General features: G+C 38.3%; 1 protein-coding gene across 1 annotated transcript in view; it reads left to right on the top strand.

The window, feature by feature from the left end:
* The window catches only part of ARHGAP18 (Rho GTPase activating protein 18), a 133743-nt gene that overhangs the window by 54910 nt on the left and 63025 nt on the right, over positions 1-15808 (top strand). Inside the window, 1 exon segment of the mRNA XM_032158904.2 lies at positions 13050-13252. Coding sequence (XP_032014795.1) covers positions 13050-13252 — 203 coding nt within the window.

Genomic DNA, 15808 nt, shown 5'->3' with positions numbered 1-15808 from the left:
TCCTGACCTCGTGATTCGCCTGCCTCGGCCTCCCAAAGTGCTGGGATTACAAGCGTGAGCCACCGCGCCCGGCCAGAATCAGCTTTCTATAGAGTGCCAAGACAGCCTTGGCTGTAGCTAGCGGGGCAACTCTTGAGGCCATGAACTACTTATGCTCTTCTTCAGCTGTTTCAGATCCCCACAGGGAATGACATTTTGGAACCTGATGCCATATTGCTTTTGGTTAAGTGGGAATTTTGCTACTCCATGTGAAAAACAGGTAAGCAGTAGGCTAGTGTAAGCCTGGTAATGAGCCCGAGACTAAGGGTTGGAAGGTAGAGATATTTCTTAAGGATCAGGTCAGAAATTAAGCTATGACAGGGTCATAAACTTCCAGCTTGTGGGGTTTAATCTGCCTAGAATTTGATGTGTCTGCGGGTGGCATTTGCTGGAGCTCAATATGCCCATATTGTGCTAGATGATGTGGCATTGCACAAGAATAGCATTAACTGTGCTTCCTTATTAAAAGTGTTTTTTCTACCATCTACCTCTCCTCCCCTCACATTTTCAGGTTCCCACAATCCCTTCCTGTAAAACCTTTGTCCGTCCCTCATATTCATGTTAGGCCTCACTGCCCTATGAGCCCTGTTCCTATCCTCTAAACAAAGCTCAGTGGCTTTTACTGAAAATGCTTGTTTTTGTGAGTTGTGTGTGTGTGTATGTTTTTCCAGACAGGGTCTTGCTCTGTCACCCCGGCTGAAGGGCCGTGATATGATCATAGCTCACTGTAGCCTTGAACTTCTGGGCTCAAGGGATCCTCTCACCTCAGCCTCCTGAGTAGCTGGGACTACAGTCACATGCCATTGTGCCTGGCTAATTGTTTTATTTTCTGTAGAGACAATGTCTCACTATGTTGCCCAGGCTGGTCAGTTGGATTTTTTTTTTTTCCTTCAAATGTTAAGGTTAAATTCCCTGCCCTAACCTACAAGTAGCTTTTGCATGTGGAAATTGTCTTCAGTTCTTGTTTTATATTTCATGTATCTTTTAGGCTGCTTGCATTGACATCTGTCTTGGGCTCAGCGTTTCAGATATGCTAAGAAAAAAGTGGCTTTAGATAATCTCACTTAAGAAAGATTGTTTTGTAGTAGTATTCGCATATTCTACTTTGTTACTCACTGCTGAAGACATTTGGTAGAAAATACAAATGAATTGTTTCTAAGCTTGGCTAAATTATTTGCTTGGCTGGAAGTTATTTCTCCATCCTCTCTGTCCCCCTAGTAGAGCTGACTTTTAGCACTTTGCATATAAAAACACTTCCTGGCCTTCCATACTTACCAGTGGAGCATTGTAATGTTTGAAGTTTATTTTGAGCTGCTCATAAAATTACAGTTATAGCATAAGGGAAGCAGTGTTCTTTTTTCCTATCTAGGTATTTACCGCAGAAGTGCTGCTGTTTTTAATTGTTGTATTACTATTCACCAACATTACTTTATAAATATCTTCTACATTTATATTTTCTAACATAAACACAAATCTCCTTTCACTTTTAATATTTTCATCCACTGTTTGTCTATGTTTTTTCTTTTGCTGGCTGGTGCAAGGTTGGTTTTATACTCCCCTACTCTCACTGAGATATGAGATGATTTCTCTACCTTATTGCAGTGGATAATCACAAAGAACCAAGAAGAGTTTAATAATAATGCCCATGTCTCTTTCATAATATGCTGTGTATGTAGCTTTTGTTATTATCAGATTTTTTTTTAAATTCACCATTGCCTTGTGTTGATGTTTTTATTAGCATGGAAAGTTATATAAAAGTCCTACTGAAGGGCAATATATTTGCTATAGGAAATAAGGAAAACCACGATTATATTCAGTACTATTCTAATATTAAATTTCAAAACATTGTTTATAATTTTGTGTTATGTCAACAAGTATTTTGTTAGTGCTTATATCATGACAAGTATTATGAACCAATAGCAACTTTTTATGAACTGAAGGGATATCAGAATATTATAATGTATAAATCTGTGGTCAGTCAGCAGCCAGAATGAAATTCCTGGCTGATATTTAAATACTTTTCTTGCATCCCAGATCTTGAAGTATATTAAGTCTTATATGTGAGGGAATTTGCATCTTGGTGTAAATTTATCTGTATCATTGCATGTTTAAGGTGTATTGGCAAACTGTAGTGATGAGATTCTGAACTAATAGAAATTATGATGGGGGAATTTTGAGTGACCAGTTATGAGGGGAGGTGGAAAAACCTTTAATCTTCATTAGTGAATCTTTCTTCATTTTATCCCTGAAAATGTCTTCAGAACTTGATAGATTTCTCAGAAAGAAAACAGGAGCACAACTTTGAAACTGAAAAGGCGAAAAATTTGATTTGCCAAGAACAATAAAAACGAATGGATAAAGGTTGACAAAAAATTTAGATGCTGAATTCTACCTCTAAAGCTATATGATTGCTGTGAAACAAGAACTGAGTACTAGACAGTTGTTCTGAGGAAGCCGGGCTCCATCTTGGGAAAGAACAACTTTAATAATGGACAGTGAGGGGGCTTCAGGCAAACCTTGGAGAACTTGAGAAACAGACCCAGGGGAGGGGCAGGGATGCCAGGAAGGGGGTCTCAGTCTGTGCTGTTGTAACAAAATACCATAAACTAGGTGGCCTATAAACAGCAGAAATGTATTTCTCACAGTTTCAGAAACTGGAAAGTTCAAGATCAAAGGGCTGGTAGATTGGGTGTCTGGAAGGGCTGGCTTTCTCATGTCCTTCACATTATGGAAGAGGCGAGGCTGCCATCTGGGGCCTCCTTTATAAGAGCACGAATCCCCTCCCTAAGGGCTCCATTTTCTAATAGCATCTCCTTGAGAGTTAGGATTTCAATATATGAATTTGGCGGGGAATAAGTAGCATTTAGGCCAGAGCAAGGGACTATAGATGTTACCTCAAATTATTGGTCTAAATCTCGGGAAACAATTGAGCAGGGGATGACTTGAGAATGAGTGGATAACAGTGGCAGAAACGGCCAGAGAGGAGATGAAATTCTTACTGAAGAAGGAATGGTGAACCACTGTAGGGCCTGAGGAGTGTTGGGGACAATCCTGAAGTAAAGGCCATGACCTGGAGGCCTATGCTAGAAAGAGTTATCTGGGCCACTAGTTTAGTGAGGAACTGGAAAATTCCACCCATAACTGGTGCTGGTATCTTTTGTCATCTACCTCACACTAAATGTTTGAAGAGCTTGGTTAAAGCAACATCTGTGATAAGCCACCCAACCAGAGAGTCAGCCATTCAGTAAATATTTATTTGTTTTAAAGATTAAGGTGAAGAATGGAATTATGGAATGTGTGCTTAAAAAAACTCTAAGCTGAAACTTGTTTGTAATTTAATATTAGTTACAATCTCATATGCAACCACAGCCCTTCCTTTTGTATGTTTCTGTTTCCTTTAGGAAACCTACTTGTAGACTAAACATCCACAAGTAGCATCATGGAGACATAGAACATTTACCTTATGAATTTTAGAGTTTCCTGATGACTGATTTCTTTACTATCTACTTTTCATCCCTCTCTCTCATTTCTTCGTAGTTTTGTGCAATTAAATAAGAAATGCCTTAGAAATTATTTCAGAGGCAGTAGTACTTTAATAATTGAACAGTTCACCAACATCTGCTATGGCAGTTTGCTTGAACCCAGGGATACTAAGAGGAAAAAAAAGAAAAAAGAAACATGGATTCTTGCCCCCAAGGAACACATAATTTAATGGTGGGGACAAACACATGAGCAGATCATCACAGTGCAGGATGTGGTAAGGGATGTGGGGAGGCTACAGAAGCAAGGTTATTCCAGCCCCACAGAGAAAGGTACTGAGATATGAAATTGAGTAATGACAGCTGGAAAACAGATCAAACTGGAGAGCCTATGCTCTGAGTGCAAGGTAGCTACTGGTGTTTAATTTCCAGGTGGCTCTACAGCTGGCCAGAACAAGAAAAAGAGAGAGGATCCTGGAGAAAGAACATCCGGTCCAGGGTATCAGGTGGATGCAAGTCATGGTGACAGATAATTGAATGAAGTGGATATGCTTTGAACCCATGTTCCAAGATCCTGAGATTTTTATGTCAAAGCCCCACTACAGATACCTTCATCCTTGTCTTGGAAGATGATTTTAACATTAAGATCCCAGGTTCCCATTTGGCTACTTGTTGAGTTGTACCTCCAACTGAGGAGGAAAAACTGCTTCCTGAGAGATTTGGCAAGCTCAGGAACAAAGAGGATCTCACTTCTACCCAGAACCAGAGCTCTAAAGCAAGAAACCTATGTCTGGCCAGTGGTAGCCTACCATTTTCCCTTATAATGTTCCTCGTGTCTGTATCTAAAAAGGAAGTGAATTTTTGAAACCTGCCTTGGCTGTCTTCTCCCTTTCCCATATTCCTTTCTTTCTAGGCCTTCCCTCCCTTCTTTCTACCAGACCTGGCAGTGGTTACTATGTCCCTATTCTTTTAGTGATGTCAAGAAGTAGAGTGAGTCCAGGCGTGGTGACTCACGCCTCTAATCTCAGCACTTTGGGAGGCCGAGGTGGGTGATCTCCTGAGGTTGGGAGTTCGAGACCAGCCTGACCAACATGGAGAAACCCTGTCTCTACTAAAAATACAGAAGAAAAAAAAAAAAAGCCAGGTGTGGTGGCACATGTGTGTAATCCCAGCTACTTGGGAGACTGAGGCAGGAGAATCACTTGAACCCGGGAGGTGGAGGTTGTGGTGAGCCGAGATTGCGCCATTGGACTCCAGCCTGAGAAACAAGAGTGGAACTCCGTCTCAAAAAAAAACCACAAAAAACAAACAAACAAAAAAAAGAAGAAGTAGAGTGAAAGCCGCAACGATAAATAACAAAACAAACAAAAAACCCAGCCCCTATGAATTGGTTGTATCATGTATTTCTCTAAAAGTGATAAAGCCAAGTTTTCAAAGCTAGCTCTTAACAGTGTCATTAATGGGCTTCTCTTCTCAGTTTTGCTTAGGTAATGTGACATAAACAGGATAATCAGGTCATTTGCTTATTGTTCTGCTGATTTTTTTTTTTTTCTTCCCACTGTCAAAAGTGAGTAGCAAAAAACAAAGCAAAAAGTGGGTGAACACTGAAAAACTCTAAAGCACTATACAAGATGTTAAATGATTTTTTTTTTTTTTTTTTTGAGACAGAGTCTTGCTCTGTTGCCAGGCTGGAGTGCAGTGGCACGATCTCGCCTCACTGCAACCTCCGCCTCCTGGGTTCCAGCGATTCTTCTGCCTCAGCCTCCAGAGTAGCTGGGACTACAGGCGTGTGCCACTACGCCCAGCTAATTTTTGTATTTTTAATAGAGACGAGGTTTCATCATGTTGGCCAGGCTGGTGTCGATCTCCTGACCTCATGATCCGCCCGCCTCGGCCTCCCGAAGTGCTGGGATTATAGGCGTGAGCCACTGCACCTGGCCGCGACTTTTTTTTTTTTTTTTTTTTTGAGAAGGAGTCTCGCTCTGTTGCCCAGGCTGGAGTGCAGTGGCGCAATCTCGGCTCACTGCAAGCTCCGCCTCCCGGGTTCACGCCATTCTCCTGCCTCAGCCTCTCCGAGTAGCTGGGACTACAGGCGCCCGCCACCACGCCCGGCTAATTTTTTTGTATTTTTAGTAGAGACGGGGTTTCACCGTGGTCTCGATCTCCTGACCTCGTGATCCGCCCGCCTCGGCCTCCCAAAGTGCTGGGATTACAAGCGTGAGCCACCGCGCCCGGCCGCGACTTTTACTTTTAAAGAAAAGGAAAGCTGAAAGAAATAAGTAAATTTCATTTTTTTCCCAAAATGAAAAGGGTAAGATATGCAAAGAGGAAAAGAAGTAAGTTTATGTGAAATCCAGTACATCCTTAAGACTATAGCATTTGAGTCAGATAGAAAAGATTAGATTCTTTCTCTGGGTTCCGGTGGTTGCATGGGTGTGTGGGGGGGTGAGTGATGTGGTATTGCTTTCTAATCAACTTCTTACTGCCTTCAGGCATTATCAGTGTTCTTTCTTCCTGGATGTCAGAGCCACTTCTAATAATGACTGCTTTCAGCTAAACAACAGTAGGCATTCTCTTCGAAGGGGTAAAAATAACTTGGGTCATTCGTAGGCTGCAGCTCTTCATAGTCATTCAAATTCAGCGTATTCTGATGGACAGGGCCATTACACAGTATTAAAAGCTTTACCATCGCACCATGGTAGTGATTACAGTAGTTCTTTAATATGACTGCTGAAACAAAAGAGAAATCTACACATGAGAAACATGCTTTTTTTTCAATATAATGTAAAGAAACAGTATTAAATTTTAAAATTTCAAAATTTACAAAACAAAGTTTCTTAAAAAAACAGAATATTTAAAGTTATGCCCAGCATGACACAATTTTTTTTTTTTTTTTAAATAGAGATGGGTGTCTTATTAGTTGCCCAGGCTGGTCTTGAACTTCTGAGCTCAAGCACTCTTCCCACCTCAGCCTCCCAAAGTGGTGAGCCACTGTGCCTGGCCACAAACCATATTTTAGAAAGTGCACTGAACAGGCACAGTGGCTTACACCTGTAATCCCAACACTTTGGGAGGCTGAGACAGGAGGATTGCCTGAGGCCAGGAGTTCCAGACCAGCCTTGGCAATACAAGGAGACTGTCTCTACAAAAAGTTAACCAGGTGAAGTGGTGTGTGCCTGTAGTCCCACCTAGTCAGGGAGGCTAAGTTGGGAGGATCGCTTGAGGCTGCAGTGAGCTATGATTGTGCTACTGCACTTCGGCCTGGGAGACACAGTGAGACCCCATCTCAAAAAACAAAAAAATTGAAAAATTAAAAAAAAAAAGTGCATTGGAAAAGAATTCTCATCCCTTTTAAAAAATATGGTTTGATTTTTAAATGTATTTTTTTCTTGATGAGTGTAATGGTCATTTGAAAGTGCAAATTATAGACTGTGTCAACAAGATTACTTTTGCCTTGGTTGTACGCAATACAAACTCGGAAAGATTGATGCATGTGGGGAAAACAAAGTAAATCCTACCCTTTTTAGTCTGTTTGACATATTAAAGTGACCACTGAAGAAGAAATGAGGGCATTAATCTCGATTTTATCACCCCTTTGCTGGGTAAAATTGGGGAAGATTTAACCTTGGGGCCTCATTACCTCATCTAGAAAATGATGGGATAAGTTTAAATCTCTGAGGTGCAATAGCATTCTAATGTTTACATTTCAATACATATGGCTTTTTCTAAAATATTCTTAGTCATTATGGTTTGTAAGTCATGATCTGAGGAAGAACCCCCACCCCACTGCCTTTTTTTTTTAACACATTAAAACAGAACAAAGCCAAAACAAAAATAAACTTTATTCTTCTGTCTTATACTGTCTGTATATCCCAACTCAGTCACTTCTTGTCCTGCATGGAAATAAAAGTGGGATAGGGAACATGAAGGAAAGTATATCCTTTTTAGAAAGGATCTTGTAAGAAAACAAAACAAAACAGGTGCTAGGATCAGAGGTCTTCAAGAAAGCTGACTTTGGGCCACCACAAAAATGCCTCGAAGGGTCAGAATCGGGAGACAGACTGGATATAAAGCATCACGATAGGACTTTTAACAGGGTAGGGAACACAAGGTAGAAATTGGACCAGATGGTTAAATATACGAGCTCAGAAGAAACATACTACTTACAAATAAATCTTCCCTGAAGGGGTTTTAGGTAGAGGGTAGGGATGACAAAGGCACATTAAGGCACATTTTCAAATATACTGGCCAAAAGGGGATGCCCAGAGAGAACTTCTGCCACTTACACATAATGGACACCAGCAAATGATTAACAATATTGGCAAGGGAGGGATTTTTTTCATGATGTTTTAATTCTTTGTTATTATAGTATAAATTAAATATGGATATATTGGAATAAGTCCCAGTTTTTGTGAAAAGATACGGAACTAAACAAAAACAAAGAAATAGGTCCAGTCACTAGGAAAGCAAGGCTGTTTCTCTCAGAGGGCTTTCTGGAGTTTTGCCCATAGAATTCAAATGTGCATTTTCAGACCCATTATGTGTTGTTTTTGAGAATTCTTAAAACAGTGGTTTTCAAAGTGTGGTCTGGGAACACCTGAGGCTCTCCAGACCCTTTCAGGTGTCTAGGAGAGTAAAACTGCTTTCATAATAACGCTAAGATGTTATTTGCCTCTTTCACTCTCATTCTTTCATGAGAATACAGTGGAGTTTCCCAGAGATGACATGAACTGTAATATTGTAAAAGATTGAATGCAGAAGCAGATGTAAGAATCCAGATGTCTTCTATTAAGCTTGACATTAAAGGCAGTTTCAAAAATATAAAACAGTGCTACTCATCTCACTATTTTTATTTGAAAAATGGCCTTTTTAATGTTATCTATGTGAAGATGTTTATTCTTAAATGAATAGTATTTAAAATTTTTTGTTTCAGCGTTTAATATTATAAATATCAGTAGATATCACCTACATAAGCAAAAGCTCTTTGAGGGTCTTAGAACAATCTTAAGTGTGTAAAGGAGTCCTGAGACCAAAAAGCTTGAGAATATTCTAGAGGATATGTGGTTTCTCTGGACCTTATTAAACAGTGTTGGGGGCAGTTCTATGCAGTTAGTACAGCACAAGTTTACCTGGGGGAACTTTTTCATGGTTACCTATGAGCCACTTCAGTAAGAATTTTCACAACAAAGCAAGCAAGCAAGGCCATTGTTATTCTTCCCATTTTTTAGACAGGAAAAGTGAGGAGTAGAGAAAGAGTGATTTACCAAAGATTGCAGTTAAGTAGAGCTGGAAAGTGAGTGATTTACCAAAGATTGCAGTTAAGTAGAGCTGGAATCATTTGGCACTTAGACTCCCAGTTCCATATGTTTCCATTTCATTTTGCTGACTGAGCTGACTGCATTGATAGCAGAATAAATCATCAATCTTCTAGCTGACCTCAGTATAATCAATGGCAACCCCCACCTCTTTGTAAAGAAAAAATGTCAGACCAGTTTAATATTTGCTATGACAAAATAAATAACAGGCATTATTACTCATACCCTGAATGATATCAGTGCCTTTGAAATTCACTGACCAGGTGGAAAATGTATCACGGGAAAATGGGATAGCATATACCTGGGGAAAATACAACAAAACAAAGCCCTCATTTTTGTAAACAGAGCATGGAGGACATGCTAGCAAGATGGAAAAGAAGATTCCAGGAAGGCCCATCAGGGTCTGTAAAGTGAATATTTGCTTGTGATGTGAGTGTCCATGGTAAAAAAGTGAATATTTGCTTGTGATGTGAGTGTTCATGGTAAAAAAGGCAAAATGATTATACTCTGGTGTATTGGAAAGAGCGTGACTTGTACAGCAAGCTAGGAAGCGATTCTTTATAGAGCAACTCTGGCAACTTCCTTTAGAGGACAGTGTCTAGTTCTGTCATTATAGTTGTAAAAGGTGAGAAATGCGGGAGCTTCTGAAGCATATCCATGGCACGATTAGCACACAGAATTCTGGAGGGAGAGGGAGGAGGAAGGAACTTGGAATAATTGCTTGATAGAAAGTCAGGTAGGGGTCACTGGTAGTTGCCTGTGGTATAAACTGTGTGTTTCTTTGATTTCAACACCATGTGTCAGCTTGGATCTTTTGGAGATATAAAATATTTCTGATCTGTACTTCATTACATCTAGCAGATGTTGCTTTATGTTTTTGAACCCCATTTGCAGAATGGACATGATATCATATAACATACTCCTAAAAACAGAAAAGAGGAAACCAGTTAACTGGCCTCTTAGCAGAATAGTTTCAGGAAGGTCCAGACTTTTAGTCACTGACTGTCTGAAGTACAAAAGTAGAATATATTCTACAAAGAAAAGAAGTAACACAACATGTTCATTGATGTAAACTGAAGGAATGTTCACTTACATTTTTAGACAAATTAAAAAATACATGGCAGGTTGGCCAAGGAGGGTAGTCTATTACTGAATGGCTGCCTCCTTCCCACTCCTCATCCCCTCTTATTTAAAAATGAAAATGTGTTCTTGCAGTATTTACCAGTGATCAAAAAAAATATGGAAGAAAGAAAAAGAAAATTCCTCCTTTCCATGACTCAGTATTTTTAGGTTATCACAAACCTATTCAGCTTCTGAATCTTATTAAAGTCAAAATATTGAGTCAATTCATCAGCACTAAGCTATTCAATTTTTGCTTTATGCATGTTTTGAAAGCAAGGCTTGATATAGATGGTGTATTTATGTAACAATGGTGTTACTCAATGACCTTGCATTTTTCTGCACATGCTATCTTAATGGAAATTTACTGGAAAATTCTTGCCAGAATAAACACATTCCTTCAGGAGTGAACGGCTTAATGTACTTCTAGTTCAACTGCACCTTTTTCCCGTGAGCAGATAAACCAAAGTATTTGGCGTTAGTCATTATAGTTTACAGTACTTATTGTGGTCTCACAGGGGGGTAAGAGTTAAAGCAGACAGAAGTAAGGTGGTCAATTTCACACTATGAGAGAGAAAACAAAAGGATAAGCCATCTGTATATTTGACATGCAATATGAAAAATGAATCTGGCAGTCATCTGTAAATTAACATTAGCTATCCTGGTAAGGCAGAAGTAAGGAATATGAACAATATAGATAAGTTGAGCTGCTGAACCAGAAATTTAAAAAATATATTTTTTATTTTTAAGAGAGGGATGACTTTCTCATTTACATGTTAATGTAAGAATCAGGAGTGAAAACTCTACAAGAAAAATACTGGCTATGTAGTGGCCATTGGAGCCGGATATGGGGTCCCAGGTGGAATACACAGATGTAAACAGGATGATTGAGGCCAGGGAAGGAGGAAGTACCCCTTGAATTAAGGGATGAAGAAGGCAAACAATGAACAATGGAGACTTAGGGAAAGAGATTCACAAACATGTCTAGACTTAGGCTTGTTGGCCCCTGTCCTAATTCCCACCCATCACCACCCCAAGGTTGCTACTGGGGAGAGAGTATAGTGATTGTTTATTCATGTATGCAACCAGCATTAATAAAGTTTGTAATCAAGGCAGGAAGAATCATCTTTAAAGGAATAAAACTGGCTTATTAGCATATTAAAGCTAAGTACTCAGTTATACTGCATTTATTTGCAGCAGTAAACAATTAAGTTCCTTGACTTTTTCTAACAAACCAGGTGGAATTAAGCTGCTGGATAGATTTGCCCAGAGTTTAGTGACCCTCTCCCTTATGTACTATTAAAATCCTACTATTTTAAACAATTTTGGGAAAGGCTAATTTAAATGTGAATGTTCACACACTATTATTTTGTTGTAATTTTAAAATTATTTTCAATATGTACAGTAAGTAAAACCAATCTGGCAAACAAAGAATTACTTCCTGGAAGTCCTTCTTGAGAGAAGCAGTCTGAAAATTAGAATAGCAAAACAATTATTCAACTATTGTCCTCACTCAAATTGTATTCTTTAAAAAAATTTATTGTTAGTCCATTCTCACGCTGCTTATAAAGACATACCTGAAACTGGGTAATTTGTAAAGGAAAGAGGTTTAATTGACTCACAGTTCAGTATGGCTGGGGAAGCCTCAGGAAACTTAAATCATGGCAGAAAGGGAGGCAAACACACCCTTAGTCACATGATGGCAACAAGGAGAAGTAACAAGCCAAAAGGGGAAAAGCCCCTTATGAAACCATCAGATCTCATGACAGCTCACTATCACAAGAACAGCATGAAAGTAGCTGCCCCCAGGATTAAATTATCTCCCGTTGGGTCCCCCCAGGACACATGGGGCTTATGGGTACTACAATTCAAGATGAGATTTGGGTGGGAACATAGCCAAACCATATCAACCGTATATAAAGGAAAAGCATCAAAGCTGAAAAATTTCTTCTTTTAAGGAATCAGGCATGGTTTTCTCTATAAATAATAATAAAACAAAAAATTATTTTATTATATATAGGTTTTTATTATAAGCTCCTTCAATTTTAGAAGTAGGTAAGATATGAATTATAACAAAAAACCCTGTTTACTTGAAGTTATACAAATACTCTTATTTATTCAATTTATTCTTCATAGATAATATCTGAGAGAGAAATGTTTGAGGTAATTCCAAGCTACTCAGAATTGCTAATAAATGAGTTTTTACCACATTTTGGAATTTTTAATACATATAAATCATGGGTCCATTTATAAATAAAGATTAGAAATTGCTTTCTACAGTAGATTATAACAGCAAACTTAAATCATCCTATTTATATTTTGATTTCAAAAATAAAATGGAAATTCAAATACTGCTTCATCGGTTGAAGATATTTGCTATATAACAGTTGACTAAGTTTGGTTTATGAATATAAATGATAAACACAAAAATTATATAAAATTCATTCCCAATTAATAGTTTGTAATCAAGATTTAATGTGTTGCTTTTTAAAAACAAAGTTTCAGGTTTAAATGAGTCTTATGCCTGGGTGTGGTGGCTCATGCCTTTAATCTCAGTGCTTTGGGAGGTTGAGGTGGGAGGATCAGTTGAGGATCATTTGAGGCCAGGAGTTTCAGGCCAACCTGGGCAACACAGCAAGACCCCATGTCTGCCAAAAAAAAAAAATTAGCTGGGCAATATGGTATATACCTGTAGTAGTAGCTACTCAGGAGACTGAGGTGGGAAGATCACTTGAGCCCAGTAATTTGGAGTTAAAGTGAGCTATGGTCGCACTGGTGCACTCGAACCCTGGCAACAGAGCAAGACCTTGTCACTAAAAAATAGATTTGAAAAATGAGTCTTCATTTAATGTAAATGAAAAATAATTTACCATGTTGCTGTTTGTACTTCACCACACTTTTCTGTGGAGCATGAAACTGTTTATTCTACAAGCATATTATAATCCAGAGTAAACAGTTTCAAAATATATGTTCCTTTAGTTTTATTAAGGAGAACTTAAGGAGTTAACAGATTCTCCAGCTTATTGCTGTGATATTTTAGAAATTATACTGCTTCCTTTTGTACTAAAATAAACCATGTGTTCTTTTGAATTTGCAGTCGCAGATATGGCCAGTACACTATGAACCAGGAAAGCACCACCACCAAAGTTATGGAGAAACCTCCATTTGATCGATCAATTTCCCAGGATTCTTTGGATGAACAATCTATGGAAGACTATTGGATAGAACTAGAAAACATCAAGAAATCTAGTGAAAACAGACAAGAAGATCAAGAGGTGGTTGTTGTCAAAGAGCCTGATGGTAATAACTAACTAAATAAAGCTTTTGTTGTTTGCATATGTATTTCTAGGAAATGAATGCATAGAAAGGAAGAGAACAAAAAAAAAATTAAAGCTAGGACCACCAAAAAAAGATACTGCCTTTCAACTTGAAAAATACTTGTTTGAGGCAGATTTATGGATGCAACTGCCAGATACAAGTGGCATAAGTAAGTTAGCTTAGTCATAGATATGGCTGGAATGTTGTTGGCTAAGCTTACTGTATCATAGCTTTTTAGAGTTAGACTTCATCTTTGAAACCATCTAACCTGCCTTTACGTTTCTTTTGTAATGTGGTAGCCACATTGTCATTTGGTCTCTAGTGAGTGCAGATGGTGATAGAAAGAGCACTGCTTTGCAGTGATACTATTTTTCTAGTGGTCGGTCAGCTTGAGTTCTTTTGATCTTTGTTTTATTGATTTATAATCTGCTGTCCTCTAACTTTGACTCTCTTGCTGTAGTTATGTCTTTGGGACGAACAGAAGAAGGCTCTTCTATTTTTACATGATAGCCTTTCATATATTTGAGAATATTTATCTTGTTCCTAGCCAAGAACTTTCTAGAAAGAAAATTCACATAAACCAATTTTTGTGGGTGTTTTTCAAAGACCTGTTGTGGTCCTGGCTATTTTGTCATTCAAAGTATAGTTCTCCAGATTGGATGCAATGGCTCATGTTTAGCCAACTAATCTAAAAATATAGAGTTGGACAGTGGATGGTGGCATTACCGTTTTTAGCTTCCATATTTACTTCTTTCTTGTATTTGGTGCATAATTTCTGTAGAGTCACTTTCCAGCCATATTTCCCATTCTCTGCTATAATATTTGATATTCTGGGAAGAAACATGTAAAACTTAAACTTTTTTTGTACCGTTTCTTTTAATCTCTGAAATTCAAGCAGTTGCCAAGTTTTTCATGTCCAATTCTCTTGTCTGTTGTATTAGCTTTCTTTCTATGCCTTGTGCCATCTATACATTTGTAAGTATGTTTACATAAGTTGATATATAAATGCCAAAATGTGAGAGCCCCAATCAGTGCTTTGTGATCCACTAATAGAGACTTCCTTCTCAACACCATGACTTCTTAACTAAATGACTTAGGATCTAATTAAGTAGCAAAATCTATATAAATAAGATTTTTTTCCTTGGCTACAACATTGCTTGAAAAATCTACCAACATTAACTTTAAAAGAAGACTTGGGGATTTTTCTTAATTTAATTTCTTAGATCTAAAAGAACACTATGGTTAACTTATTCTTTAACTTCTTGTTATTTTTCTCTCATTGTTTCCCAAATATGATACCAATAAAGTCAAGCTTATTTGTGATAATTAATAGTATCTCTCACCCTTTCTTTCTCCATGTTTCAAGATGGAAGTAGCATACTAGTCTGCTGAATAAGGAGAGAATATGTTTGAGAAAGCGGTGTTTAAGCCTGATACATAGAAGTGTGTCATTAGCTGTTTGATAATTCTTCAACATTAATTAGATTCATTGATTATTATGCACTATGTGATCATCAGGAAGATTGGGAATGTTTTCTACATGCCCACACCTTTTCTTAGACTTCAAATTGTTTAAGTTTTACTTCTACTTTTTAATGGAAAAAATGACTCTACATAGTAATCTTGTTTATTTTGCTTGTTGTATAACAATATCAGGTTTTTTTTCTGGCAATTTGGTTTTATACACCAATACTGAGTTTTACTTTAAAAGTATAAATAATAATGGCTGACTTCTTTTTTTTTTTTTTTTTTTTTTTTTTTTTTGGAGACTGTCTCACTCTGTCGCCCAGGCTGGAGTGCAGTGGCACAATCTCGGTTCACTGCGACCTCTGCCTCCCAGGTTCAAGAGATTCTCTTGCCTCAGTCTCCCTAGTAGCTGGGATTACAGGCGTGTAACACCATGCCCAGCTACTTTTTGTATTTTTAGTAGAGAGGGGGTTTCACCATGTTGGCCAGGCTGGTCTTGAACTCCTGACCTCAAGTGATCCACCCACCTCGGCTTCCCAAAGTGCTGGGATTACAAGCCTGAGCCACCATGCCCAGCCTTGCTGACTTACTTTTTATGCTAGTAAACTGTTTTTGTTGTCTGGTGTGCACAGTGCCTAGCACTGGCTTATGTCTCTTGAAGTCAAAGTTATTAATACTTGATTTCTGCCGTCAAGAAATTTATATAGTATAGAAAGACAGATAGGTAGGACTCGGTGCTACACCATGTGATACAGTCTATCTCAGGGCTTTTCAAAGCTCCTTCCATATAACATTCTCACCTTTGGTTATGGCATAGCTGGAAGAGGTGTGCTTTAGTTTATAGATCAGAAAACAGAGTCAACTTGAGGCTAAGTGACTTGTCCAAAGAGACTTGGCTATCAAGTTGCAGAAATGGGGTACAGATCCAGGTCTTTTGTGTCCCAATTCATCGGTTTTATTTTCCTCTATAAATATGATGGTTGGAAATAATCCATTCTAATTATCCTTCTGCTTTTAAATAACTTTCATTAGATCTTACACAATATTTGCATGAATATTTCCTGCTTTCAG

The sequence above is a fragment of the Hylobates moloch genome, unplaced genomic scaffold (assembly GCF_009828535.3).
Source record: "Hylobates moloch isolate HMO894 unplaced genomic scaffold, HMol_V3 SCAFFOLD_2, whole genome shotgun sequence".
Classification (NCBI taxonomy): domain Eukaryota; kingdom Metazoa; phylum Chordata; class Mammalia; order Primates; family Hylobatidae; genus Hylobates; species Hylobates moloch.
The sequence above is the reverse complement of the archived record's forward strand: the minus strand, read 5'-3'. Positions and strand labels throughout refer to the sequence as shown.